The sequence below is a fragment of the Aotus nancymaae genome, unplaced genomic scaffold (assembly GCF_030222135.1).
Source record: "Aotus nancymaae isolate 86718 unplaced genomic scaffold, 86718_ANA_hifiasm-v0.15.2.pri h1tg000058l, whole genome shotgun sequence".
NCBI classification, from domain to species: domain Eukaryota; kingdom Metazoa; phylum Chordata; class Mammalia; order Primates; family Aotidae; genus Aotus; species Aotus nancymaae.
This window is the reverse complement of record NW_026988472.1, coordinates 10,030,203-10,043,450: the sequence shown is the minus strand read 5'-3', so window position 1 is coordinate 10,043,450 and position 13,248 is coordinate 10,030,203. Positions and strand designations below refer to the sequence as shown.

The 13,248-nt window shown below is 52.5% G+C and overlaps 1 protein-coding gene across 1 annotated transcript; it reads right to left on the bottom strand.

Annotated features, from left to right (window-relative positions):
• Positions 1-218: 218 nt before the first annotated feature.
• SYP (synaptophysin) lies at positions 219-12,980 on the bottom strand. The gene is made up of 7 exons (XM_012471600.2): positions 12,922-12,980; positions 11,714-11,779; positions 10,483-10,607; positions 7,183-7,378; positions 6,269-6,460; positions 3,835-4,165; positions 219-1,703 (listed from the first exon to the last, which is right to left on the bottom strand). The coding sequence occupies exons 1-6, from the start codon at positions 12,955-12,957 to the stop codon at positions 3,839-3,841; spliced, it is 942 nt and encodes a 313-aa protein (XP_012327023.1). The 5' UTR covers positions 12,958-12,980; the 3' UTR covers positions 219-1,703; positions 3,835-3,838.
• Between the last annotated feature and the right edge of the window lie 268 nt (positions 12,981-13,248).

The following is a 13,248-nucleotide window of genomic DNA, read 5'->3' as shown; positions in this document are numbered from 1 at the left end:
AGCAGGGCTACTCAGAGTGACAGAGTGATCGGCTGGAGAGGCTTCCCAGAGGATGCCCCTCTGCCTAACACTTTTGAAAAGGCCTGAAATGGCGCAGCAACCTGAACTTCGGTGGGCAGGTCCGGGGTGATCTTCTTCTCACCACCTCTCCTTTCTCCCCTGGCCAACCCCCCTCCTTGGCGCCCGAAAAAGACACACTGAGCAATCAGAGCCGGGTGGACTAGGTGGTTAAGGACTTTATTTGGGAGAGGAGAATCATATTTGTTCTTCCTTGGGGAGGGGAGATCTTCAAACAATACCGAAGTGTTCGGGAAAGGGTAGGGGTCTGGAGGGGAGAGGGAGGGGCCACAGCCAGACAAAATGGCAACACACGATCACAGGCACTACTGACATCACAGACACAGCAGAGGGTGCAGGATAGGGGCTCCAGACCGGGCCTCCAACCACCCCAGGATTCGTGGAGGTGTGGAGGGAGGGAGGGGCAGGGAAGGGGGAAGAGGGGTGGGCCAGTCCCACAGACCCGTTGGTTCTGTCCTCTGATTATCTAGCTGTTTCATCACGGGAGTGGGGAAGGGTGGTGGGGTGCTTCTCTCTGGATCCCATGCCTCACCCTACAAGCCATATCACTCGGCTCTTCTCAGGCCATCTCGGTCCCAAGCCGTAGGCAGACCCATTCTCCCCAACCCCTAACAAAACCCACCTAGAAGCTCCTATCCAAGTCCCCCCTCCACTGCCCAGACCTGGCCACTGTACAACATTTTCTTCACTGCACGATGGGGAGGGGCTGCCCTTTCTGAAACCACCATGCAAGCCCCACTCTAAGCCCCACACTGTCTGGAACCCTGTCGAGGATCTCGTCCCAAACCGCCCATTCCTGAATCCCACTTCTTGCTTTGCTCAAGATCTGTCCCCTTTAGAATCAAGCTCAGTCTCCCAAATGTTCCAAGTTGCACCCTTTCCATAGGCTGTGGTCCCAATCCAAGACTCACTTACTCACTCTGGAGCCCACCATTCTGCCTCGCTTAAAGCCCTGCCCCTTTTAGAACCCTGCCCTCAGCATCCTTCCAAGCCCCATCCCAGAATACTTTAGCGCACTCCTCTCCTTCAGACTCCAGATCCACTATGTCTGGAACCCAACCCTGCTGCTGACCCCTCCACTCCACAGCTCCTCTCCAAGATCACCTTGGGTCCTAAACTGCCCTCTCTACCCCAAGCCCCCCCTAATCTCTGCCTTTCTCTCACCCTGGAGTGGATTTCCCTAATGGCCTCTGTTCAGGCAGGCGTTGCTGGAGGAACCAAGGCCAGAGTTGGGAGGAGGGGAGGGAGAGAGAGGAGAGTCTGAAGCCACACCCACCCTCCCCACACAGCCGAGGTCTGTCCCCTCCCTGTTCACCTTTCAGATCCCCCTAACCTCAGGGGACAGGGAGGGTAAACAGAGAGGGGCCAAGGGATGCAGGGAAAGGGACAGGGGTAAGAGAGAGGTCCACTCAAGACTGGGCACCTAGTGCATGAGGGGAGGGGAGTGAGGGCAGGGCTCAGACAGATAAATAGATATTTATATATTATATATATATATATAAACAGCAAAGACAGTTAGGGTCTCCTGGCTTGAGGGGTGGAGACCTAGGGTGTAGGGGTGGGAAGGGGGCAGGCCTTCTCCTGAGCTCTTGCCCCCCCATGGGGTCCTCCCGGGCTGCACTGACCTGTAGAGACAAAAGGAGAAAGGAGAGGGGGTCTGACATGGGTGGTGCCCTCAGATAGGGGTTGGGCTGCTATGCCTTTGTCCTGGCTGTATGTATTTTCTTTTTTCACTTATAGTCCTGGAGCCAGCTTCATCCCAGCCACCTCTACCAAGAAGATATACCTGACCTTGCCCCCACTGGGTTAGGTACCAAGACGATTAGTTTCCCTCCCCCAACCAAAAAAATAGTCTCTTAACTGGTACTGTTCTAGCCACTTGTGATAAACTATATAGAGCAAAACAAAGAACGCTGTCTTTGTGGAGGTTATACTGTAGCAGGGGGAGATAGACTTCACACAGCCAACATGATGCGTGAGTGGATTATCTTGTATAACATATAGTGACAATAAGTGAAATGGAAAAAAAAGTGAGCTGGGCATGGTGGCTCATGCTTATAGTCTCAGCTACCTGGAAGGCTGAGGTGGGAGGATCACCTGAGCCCAGGAGTTCAAGCCTAGCACTCCCAAAGTGCTAGGATTACAGATGTGGGCTACCACTTCCGGCCTGCGACAGGGCAGAGTTCTGACACAGGAGGACTGTGGCCTAATTTAGGATTTAACAGAATCCTTCTGGATGCTGTGAGTAGAACAGAATGGAAATGGAGGTGGAGACCTGAGAAGAGGCCCAGGAGAGATGACAATGAGAAGTGGGAAGATGATAGATACATTTTGAAGGTAGGGCCAACAGGATTTGTTGAAAAATTAGATGTCGGGTGCCCTTTCCATCCTGGCTAACCCAGTGCCAGAAGCTACCTCCATCCAAGTATTGCCACCTTCTTGCCTTCCCCTACCTCATGCCACCCCCTAACCTTTACCTCCTGCCTTTTCTACCCTATATCCTCCCTCCTATCTGAGGGAAATCTCACTTCTCTCTTTCTCTCTTTTTTTTTTTTTGAGACAGAGTCTCACTCTGTTGTCCAGACTGGAGTGCAATGGCACAATCTCGGCTGACTGCAACCTCCACCTCCCAGATTCAAGCAATTCTTCTGCCTCAGTCTCCAGAGTACTTGAGACTACAGACGCGTGCCACCACACCTGGTTAATTTTTATATTTTTAGTAGAGACGGGGTTTCACCGTGTTGGCCAGGCTGGTCTCAAACTCCTGACCTCAGGTGAACCGCATGCCTCGGACTCCCAAAGAGGTGGGATTACAAGCGTGACCCACTGCACTCTGCTGCCTCTCTTTCTTTTCTTTTCTTTTCTTTTTTTTTGAGACAGGGCCTTGCTCTGTCACCCTAGCTGGAGTGCAGTGGCAGGATCATAGCTCGCGGCAGCCTCAACCTCCTGGGCTCAGATGATCCTCCCACTTTAGCCTCCTGAGTAGTTGGGACTACAGATGCATGCCACCACGCTCGGCTAATTTTCGTATTTTTTGGAGAGGTGGGGGTTTCATCATGTTGCCCAGGCTGGTCTCGAACTCCTGGCCTCAAGCAATCCGCCCGCCTCGATCCCCCAAAGTGCTGGGAATACAGGCGTCAGCCACCGAACTGGACCTTCACTTCTCTTTTAATGCCCAGCAAGCCTTTCCAGGACCCCATCCCGCCCCCTTCCTCCTTTGAAATTTCACACTACTTCCCTCCCCTCGAGTGTTGGGGAGAGGTGGCAGATCTATCCCCTCCTGCCAGATTGGTGAGCTCGTCTGACTTTCAAGATCCACGCCCATTTACCCTCGCCATCTATTTTGGCCTTATCACCTATTGGGTTATCAGTCGCTTCTAAGACCCACCTCCTTGTCGCTTCTGTGGCTCTTGCGCACCGCTGATTCGTCACTGCGCAAGTCCCTGCTATTCCCTCCCTTTATTGGTTGCTCTGCTTCTCTCCCCCGCCTTTCCTCGGAGTTGCACTTCTACCTCCCTCCCATTGGCTCTTCATTCTGTTCATCTTGAAGCACCATTCTTCTTTTCTCCACTCATTGGCTAATTTTTCCGCTTTTAGCCGGTAGCTTTGCCTCTTGATTGGCTCCTTCAAACTTCAGTCCTTACTTGCCCCAGTAAACACCTTACGTACTCTCTACCCTTGACTCTTATTGGCTCACTGACCCGCTCGTCTCCTTTCTTGTACCCTCCTTGGCCGCACCGCTCGCCGGTCACTCACCAGACTACATCTGATTGGAGAAGGAGGTGGGCGCACCCTGTGGGCCATAGCCTTGCTGCCCATAGTCGCCCTGAGGCCCGTAGCCACCGCCACCGCCGCCGGCTGGTTGCCCGTAGTCGGGCTGGTAGCCGCCCTGGGGCCCGTAGGAATCCTGGGGCCCATACCCGCCGGGGCCCTGCCCGTAGCCCGCATCGCCGTAGGCGTCCCCGGGTGCTGGTTGTTTCTCGGGGGCGCCGGGAGGCGCGCGCAGGAACGGGGCGGCCCAGCCTGTTTCCTTAAACACGAACCACAGGTTGCCGATCCAGAGCACCAGGTTCAGGAAGCCGAACACCTGCAGGGAGACAAGGCTCGGCTGTGGTCCCCTGCCCATTGCCTTGGTGGCCCTGCGTGCAGTAATGAGCATGCGGGGAATGAATCCGTAGGCTCCGCAGGGTGGGGGTTTCCGAAACTCAGACCCTCTCTGAGTCCCAGCGTGAGAACGTCGATGTGCAGAAAAATCACCTCTGGCGGGGAGGGCGTGTTAGAAGGATTTGGAGTCCTGGGGATACTGCTATCTTATCAGTATTACGTATACAATTATTTACTTATTTGCACATATACACGTTTATGCATGTATAAAATGTAAAATTTGTAATATAGTAAAATGTAAGGATACAAACATTTTTTTTTTTTTTTTGAGACAGAGTCTTGCTCTCTTGCCAGGCTGGAGCCCAGTGGTGCGATCTTGGCTCACTGCAACCTCCGCCTCCTGGGTTCAAGCGATTCTTCCGCCTCAGCCTCCCGAGTAAGCTGGGACTACAGGCACGTGCCACCACGCCCGGCTAATTTTTGTATTTTTAGTACAGACGGGGTTTTGCCATGTTGGCCAGGATGGTCTTGATCTCTTGACCTCGTGATCCGCCCGCCTCGGCCTCCCAAAGTGCTGGGATTACAGGCGTGAGCCACGACGCCTGGCCACAAACTTATTAAATATAGATATACCACTAACATGCATCTAAATACATAAATGTAGATACAGATATATGTATAGGTGCACATGTATAAAATATAAATATATGGAACTTACATAAATTTTTTTTTTTTTTTGAGATGGAGTTTCGCTTTTGTTGCCCAGGCTGGAGTGCAATGGTGCGATTTCGGCTCACCGCAACCTCCTAGGTTCAAGCGATTCTCCTGCCTCAGCCTCCCGAGTAGCTGGGATTATGGGCATGTGCCACCATGCCGGGGTTTCTCCATGTTGGTCTCGAACTACCGACCTCAGGTGATCAGCCTGCCTCGGCCTCCCAAAGTGCTAGGATTACAGGCGTGAGCTACCACACCCGGCCACATAAAGTCATTTTAAGACATAAAACACTTTATGTACCTTTCCCTATATGCTATTCTCTTCTAAGAGCTTTACATGTTACTAGTTCACTTAAAATTCAGTTTTGGACAGGAAGTAATATCTCCATTTTATAGTTGAGGAAACTGAGGCCTTAAGGGCGAAGTTACCTGAAGTCTCACATCCAGCAAATGACAAGAAAGAAAAGTTGTAATCTGGCCAGGTGCGGTGGCTCACGCCTGTAATCCCAGCACTTTGGGAGGCTGAGGTGAGCAGATCATGAGGTCAAGAAATCAAGACCATCCTGGCCAACATGGTGAAACCCCGTCTCTACTAAAAATACAAAAATTAGCTGGGTGTGGTGGTGCGCACCTGTAGTCCCAGTTACTCGGGAGGCTGAGGCAGGAGAATCGCTTGAACCTGGGAGTCAGAGGTTGCAGTGAGTGGAGATTGCACCACTGCACTCCAGCCTGGTGACAGAGTGAGACTCCATCCCCCCTCAAAAAAGAAAAGTTGTAATCTTAGCACCTTAGCATCTGTAACCCTTGTATAAGATTTTACCTTGTGCCAGGCTCTTTTCTGAGCACTCCGTATTATTAGTTCACTAAATACTCAACTTCGGAGCAGGACCTATTATTAGTCTTCGATTATACATGCTCAACTGAACCCTGAGAGACTGTGACTAGTTTCAGGTCTGGGAGCTTGCAAGAGTAGAGCTGGGAAGTGAGCTCAGACAGTCTGACTCCAGCCAGTAGGGGGCATCCAAGTGGGGAAACATTTCAAGTTTTTCCTTCATTTTACACATGAGGAAACTGAGGTCCCAAGAGGGTGCTGAGTTGCCAGAAATTCCACATGACTTGGCTGGGTCTGGGATCCAGGTCTTTTAAACCTAATCTGGACAGAAGCTCTCATGTTCCCCCTTTCGGGGTAGTCTGTGGTGTCACAGTGGTTGCAATTGGTAGCTCATCCTTCAATGCTGCTGTTGGCATGCCTTCTCCAGGGACACCCCTTGGATCTCCCCTGACTCTCCTCTTATTCTCCCACTCCACCACTCCCCATGCTGGACTGGACTATTTTCCAGTCTCCCTCCTCCAGCCGGCACCCAGGGCTTACCACTGAGGTGTTGAGTCCTGAGGTCACAGGATCTCTCAGCTCCTTGCATGTGTTCCCTGTCTGGCGGCAGACAGGCATCTCCTTGATAATGTTCTCTGGGTCTGTGGCCATCTTCACGTCTGACAGCCCCTTGGCCCATGCTGATGAGCTAACTAGCCACATGAAGGCGAACACAGCCGTGGCCAGAAAGTCCTAAGGCAGGCAGGGGTGAGGAAGACAGCACTGTGAGTGGACTGCTTCACACTAGGCCCTGGGGCCTCCTCAGATCACAGGCTTTCTTGGTCGGGGTGGTCCCCCAGAAGAGGCCTGTCTCTCCCCTGCCTTTTCAGCTCTCAAGCCCACAACACTTTCACCTGAAGGTGGCCCTCCCAGCTTGGGCTTGTGTGTGTACATGACACAGAGGATGTGGGAGTGTGATTGTGTTATGTGGCTGTGGGTGTTGGGGGGAGGCGGACTCTGTGGGATGATTTCCGAATCTGTGGAAAGTAATGTGTCTTTCCACTTTTGTCTGCATGTGGGAATTTTTGTCATTTTGTGTCTAGGCTGAGGGTGTGTGAGTACAGCGGTGTAGGAATCAGTGTGTCTGTGTGGCATGACGACATGCATGACTGTCATAGTGAACGTCTGTGGGCCCCTTCCTTTGATCTAGGCTGTGTGGTTGTGTGAGAGCGGGAAGGTTCTCAGGTGTGGGCCTGTCTGGGATTCTGCATGGGCTGTATGTCTCCGTGACTCTATGACTTTGTGTCCCTGATGCTTGGTGTGGACTCATAGCAGCGGCAGCTATATGTGTGGCTGTTATGGTGGCTCTTTGCATGTGGGCCTGCCTGGGATTTGGTGTGGTCTGTGAGCATGGCTGTTTCCCTGAGATCTCATGTCCCCATGGTCCCTACATGCAAGTGGCTGTGGGCACTCACCATCATGGGGCCTTTGTTGTTCTCTCGGTACTTGTTCTGCAGGAAGATGTAGGTGGCCAGAGCCCCCATGGAGTAGAGGAAGGCAAACACTGCCACGGTGACAAAGAATTCGGCTGACGAGGAGTAGTCCCCAACTAAGAAGACCTTGGTGGTGCCCCCTCGGCAGGTGGGTGCATCAAAGTACACTTGGTGCAGCCTGTAGACAGAGGTGGGCAGGTGTGGCCCAGCCCCTAAGAACCCCCTCAACCCTCCAGCCCAATCATGGGTCCCCCTGATTCTGACAAGGCCCCAGGAGGAGGAAATAACCATTCATCGAGCACCTACTATGTACCAGTCACATTTCATTAATTGCTCAAAACATCCTGGTGAGATAGGTGTTATTCATCCCTCACTCCAACCCAAGCACTCTGGCCTCTAGATTATTTCTAGAACTTGCCAGGCATCCTCCCGCCCCAGGATGTTTATTTGCACTGGCTGTTCCCTTTACCAGGAATGCTTTCCCCTAGATAGCTTCGGGTCTTTCTCACTCATCTTCTTGAAGCTTTGCTCAACTGTCACCTTCTCAGTGAGACGTTCCCTGATCTCCCTACTTAAAATTAAATGGAACATTCTCTTAACCAGCACTCCTTAGGCTGCTTCCTTCCTTGCACCACCTCTAGTAGTGGTCCCTATATGACATATCATGTATTTTATTTTATTTTTATTTATTTATTTTTTTGAGATAGTGTCTCACTCTGTCACCCAGGCTGGAATGCAATAGCTCAATCTTGGCTCATTGTAACCTCTGCCCCCAGGTTCAAGTGATTCTCCTGCCTCAGCCTCCCAAGTAGCTGAGATTACAGGTTTGCACCACTGCTCCTGGCTAATTTTTGTAGTTTTTAGTAGAGATGGGGTTTCACCATCTAGTCAGGCTAGTCTTGAACTCCTGACCTCATGATCCACCTGCCTCAACCTCCCAAAGTGTTGGGATTATAGGCATGAGCCACTGCGCCCGGCCTGTATTTTATTTTTTTTATCTTGATTTTGACTGTAACTATAAGAGGGCAGGGCTTTTTCCTCTGTTTTCACCGCCGTATCTCCATGACCTGGAGCAGTGCTGGCACCTAGCAGGTGCTCAAGAAATGTTTATCAAATGAAATGTACAGAGGCGGAAACAGAGGCTCAGGGAAGTGCATTAACTTGCCTAAAGTCACACAGCTGGCAAGGGAATGTCAGAGTTGGGATCTGAACCTTGTTTTTTCCCTACCTCATGTTGACTCTTCTCCCCCACCCCAGTTCAGGTCCCTGAGAGAAAAAAATGTATGAGTAGCAGAGGATAGCCCAGTGACTAGACAACAGGAAAAGACAGACAGAAAGGAGGGTAAAGGGATCTTAGAACAGGGTGTGTGTATGTGAGGGAAGAGGGGAGGTGTCCTGGGAGTAAGGCCTTTCCTGTGGTGTGATGGAGGAGAGGTGGGGGCTATGGAAAGAAAATGTCTGTGGGGAGAAGTACTGGAGTACGGTCTCAGATTGGAGGCCAGGATCCTGAGACTGAGCAAATGGTGCCAATGCCCTTGTATAGCAAAGGCCCTGATGGAAGAGGCTTGCATTTATTAATCACCTACTAAGCACTTTACATAATTGTCTCATTTAATGACAGCTTCCATCAGTTCTCTAAAGCAAGCATTTTTATTTTTTTCTTTTTCAATTTCCTTCCAGTACATGTTCTCATCTAAAAAGCAGGCATTATTATATCCTTTTTACAGATGAATCAACAGAGGCTTAGCAAGGTTGTTACTTGCCCAAGGTTGTACAGCTCCTAAGTGATGGAGCTAGGAGTTGCATCTGAATTTGAGTTTCTGTTTCTGGTGGTCTGGGTCAGGAGAGGGGGTACCTGAGAGGGAATGAGAGGTCTTTGGGTATCAGGGCAGTCTGGGGGGATTTGCTCAGGGGGAAGGGCAAGGACTTTTTCTGGGGGACCTGTGGGTTAGAGCCTTAGAACCCAAAGTTCTAGACATGGGAGGCATGGGGAGGGGGCACAGGGGATGGTTGTGGTCTTGTGGATCCCCAAAGGGCCGGCTTTAAGCAGTGTCCCATGCTGCCAGCTCCCCCTCCTTCCCCAAACTCTCTTCTCCCTTGCCTCTATGGACTCATGGATACCTGACTGCCCCTCTGCCTCTCAGGTCACACTTCCCTGGCACCTCTTCTCTTTTCCATCATTGCTCAGGGCCTGTGCTAGGTTTTCCTCTGTTTTCACTCTTCCCCCTACTGGGTGATCTCTTGAACCTACATTTACCCTCAGTGCTCAGAAACCCCCAGTTTCCAACTCAATACCTGTCCTCTTTCCTGAGTCCCTTAAATTTATTTTACTTATTGAATAAACATTGATGGAACATTTATTGTGTGCCAGGCACTGTGCCAAGCACCTGATGAGTATTAACTCATTGAACGCTAACCACGACCCTGTGAGGTAGATATCATTAGTATTCCCTTTTACAGATGAGGAAATTGAGACCCAGAGTAGTTATGTAATTTGGCCAAAGAGTGGGACAGTCTCAGAAACCCGAACTGGGATTGTGTCTATGGGTCTCTGTCGTCCCACCCTGCAGGAGGTAAATATCGTCGTGAGGGTAGCACCCATGCCAGCCGTACTCATTCTTGTGCATCTAGCACCCAGTGTAGTGCCTGGCACACAGTGTGAGCTCAATAAATGTCAGAATTGTTTAATTGGGTTTATTTTTTCCCTATATGTAAGCAGTGCCCCTCATTATTCTCTTCTCTACCATAAAACCCTACATGAGGATCCCCTCCTTGAGTTTCTCTCAGTCTGCAATTATCTTCTTTGTTAATTTATTTGTTATAATGTAGGGTCCATGAAGGTAGGGAGTTGGGTCTGTTTTAGTGACTATCATGTTCCCAGCACTTTGAGTAGTACCTGATATACAATAAGTTCTCAAAAATGTGTATAGAATGAATGAATGGGGATTAAATAATAATATGGGCTCACATTAATTGAGCACCTACTGGGTTAAGGTATGTAGATACACCTGTCTTTTACTTTTGTATCTTGTTTATTGCCTGTCCCTTACCCCTTAGCTGGAACAGAGCCAGAAGGCCATAGCCTATGTCTGCCTTGCTCACCACATAGTCCTAGAGTCCAGAGCAGTGCCAGGTACAAGGCAGGTGCTCAATGATCCCAGGGAATGTGGCCTCTTCAGGTGGGAGCTGGGCAGGAGCTACTGGGGGTGGGGGGAGTATTGGCCAGTTCCACCCTGCCCCTTCCTCTCCCAGGTCTGTTGGGTTCCCAGGGTGGGAGCACACCTGAAGGGGTACTCGAACTCGACCTCGATGCTGAGGTCACTCTCAGTCTTGTTGGCACAATCCACGCTCAGCTGGAGCTCCCCACTGTAGCTGCCGCATGTGGCAAAGGCGAAGATGGCGAAGACCTTGGGCAGCAGGGATGGGGATGGCCACAGTGAGCCTGTGTGCATGTGGGAGGGAGGTGCCCTCCTCTGGACAGATCGGGGGCCCAGCACAGGCAGCAGCAGATGGAGCAGTCCCCACCCCCACCCCCTAATCAGGGCTCATCGGGACCAAGGACAAGCTGATTACAAGGGTATGGCTGTCTCTTCCTATTTCTCTCTCTGTGTCTCTCTCTGTCTCTGCCTCTCCATTCTGACCTCCCTCCTCTCTGTTTGTCTCTGTTGTTCTCTGTGTATCTCACTGTGACTCTGTTTCTCTCGGTATCTCTGTTTCTCTATGTGTCTTTGTCTTTCTCAGATGTCTCTTTGTCTCTCTGTCTCTGATCCTTTCTGCCTCTGCCTATCCGATCTCTCAGTGTCTCTTTCTGTCTCTTTTTTTCTCTGTCTATGTAAGTGTAGGCCTGTATGTCTGTATCTTTCTGTTTCTTGGTCTGTTTGTCTCTGTCTCTCTGTCCTATCTCTCACTCAGTCTCCGGATGGCTCTCTCTCTGTCTCCTTCTTGCTTCTCTCAGTGTGTTGGTTTCTCTTTTTTCTGAATGTCTCTTTCTCTCTGTGTCTCTCTCTCCCTCACCCTGTTTTCCTGCCTCTCTCTGCGTCTGTTTCTCTTTGCATCTCTGTTCTCTGTGTCTCCCTTTGTTTCTGTTTGTCTCTTCTCTCTTATCTCTGTATCTCTACTCATCTCTGTATCTCTTTTTTTCCTCAGTATTTCCATCTCTCTCTCCCTCGTTCTCTGTTTCTCATTCTCTCTGTCACCTTCACTGTCTCTGAGTTTCTCTGGCTTTGCATCTCTCAGCCAGCATCTGCTACAGGCTCCACCTCCCCCACCCCTCCCTCACTTCAGGAGAGGAGGTAGGACGTCACAATCTCCCACTTCACGACGGGGGTACCCTCAGCCCTATGTGACGTCACAGCTCATCTGTTTTCTGGCCTCAAACCCCTGAAACCTCACCATCCCCTACAACCCCCGCACTCATCCCTGTCTACCTGCCCCTACTCCACCCCTGCTCTTCTGGACCCCATGACCTCCCTCTCTCCCTGCACTCTCCCCCAACAGCCTGGACCACACTCACCCATTGCAGCACCTTCACAAAGCCGAGGGGCTCCTTGACCACCCGGAACTGACCCCCAGCCACCAGCTGAGGAGAGAAACAGTGGGGAAAGGGTGGGGTTGTTGGAGGTAGAGAGGGAGGTGAGGTGCAAGGCTGCCAGTCAATGACCCCTGAGGATGGAGCTTGTGACCTCGGGGAGGGAGTGAGAAGGAGAAAGTGACACCTTGGAGAAGGTGTGAGTCCCAGGGTCTCTGAGAGAAGTGCCCCGGGGTCCAAGGACTGATGGGGAGGTCTGAAGAGATGGCGAGTCAGATGGCAGAGGAGGTCGGGGGGTGAGGAAGATGGGGATGAGGTCAGGACTAGTTACGGAGAGGGAGCAGGTCTGAAATGTAAAGGCGAGTCAGATGGGGAAGGGGTTCGGGTGGAGCGTGGGGATGGAGTTGGGTGCATTCGGGTGGGGGGGGTCGTGATGGCGAAGGTGAGTCATAACAGGGCAGGAGTCCGTTCGGCTGGGGTGGGGGAAGGGGCTGCAGCGGTAAAGGTGTGTCAGATGACAGTGGTGGTGGAGGTCTGAAATGATGGGGATGGGGAATGGTTGGGACTGGTTGGGGGTGAATTTCTGAGGTGGCCAAGGAGAGAGATGGCGGAGAGGGTCTGGACTGATTAAGGTGGGGGAGGGCTGGGACATGGCTTCAGTAACTGTGTGTTGGGGGTGAGGAGACTGGGGATTTTGGAGGGAGCAAAACCGGATTGTCCCTTAGGTCTGCTCTGGGGGAAGGGGTGGTCGCCTCTGGGGGTACGGTCTGTTTGGGAGGGGCGGGTGCCAGCCCTCTCCCCCACCCCCGCCCCCACACCTTCTGTCGCTATATTTCCTAGCTTATCCGCAGCCCCCCCCCAACTTCCTTCCACTCTCCCCTCCCCTTGTCCCTTGCCCTCACTCCAGCCCCCAGGCCCCTCTTCCTCCCCTCGCGGTCGCCAGTAATGAGCTGGGCTCCGGGGGCCCCCCGCTGCGGCAGTGAGGATGGCCCTCGCTGCGGCAAAGAGCGCGCTCCTTTTCTCCATCTCCCCCTTCCTCCCCTTCGCCTGCCGCAGACCCCCAGCCCCAGAGCCAGGGACCAGGTCTCCGCTGCCAGATCCTGGCTACTACCTCCCAGAGTCGGCGGGCCAGAGCTACCCGGCCCGGGCAGCCGGGCCGCGGCGGGCTCTGTCCACGGTGCTGGAGCGCGTACCTGATTCACCACGTCCATGTCTGCCAGCAGCAGCATCAGCAATGCAGGGGGCGGGAGGCGCCTGCTAGCAAGGGCGGCGCGGGGCGCGGCGGGGGCGGCGCGCGCTCGTTGGAACAGCCCAGGCGGCTGCAGCCCCGCCCCTCGAGCCCCCTCCTCGCCCGCCGCGCGCCTGCGCACAGCGGGTTATACCACGGTCTTCACCGGCAGCCATTCCGGCCCGGAGGCTGGAGCCGCGAGGGCATGCGGCGAATATGCCTTGGGAAAACACAGCTCGAGGGCTCGGGAGAAGAGACCTCCCTGCTGGGTCCTACAGTGTGACAACTTTGC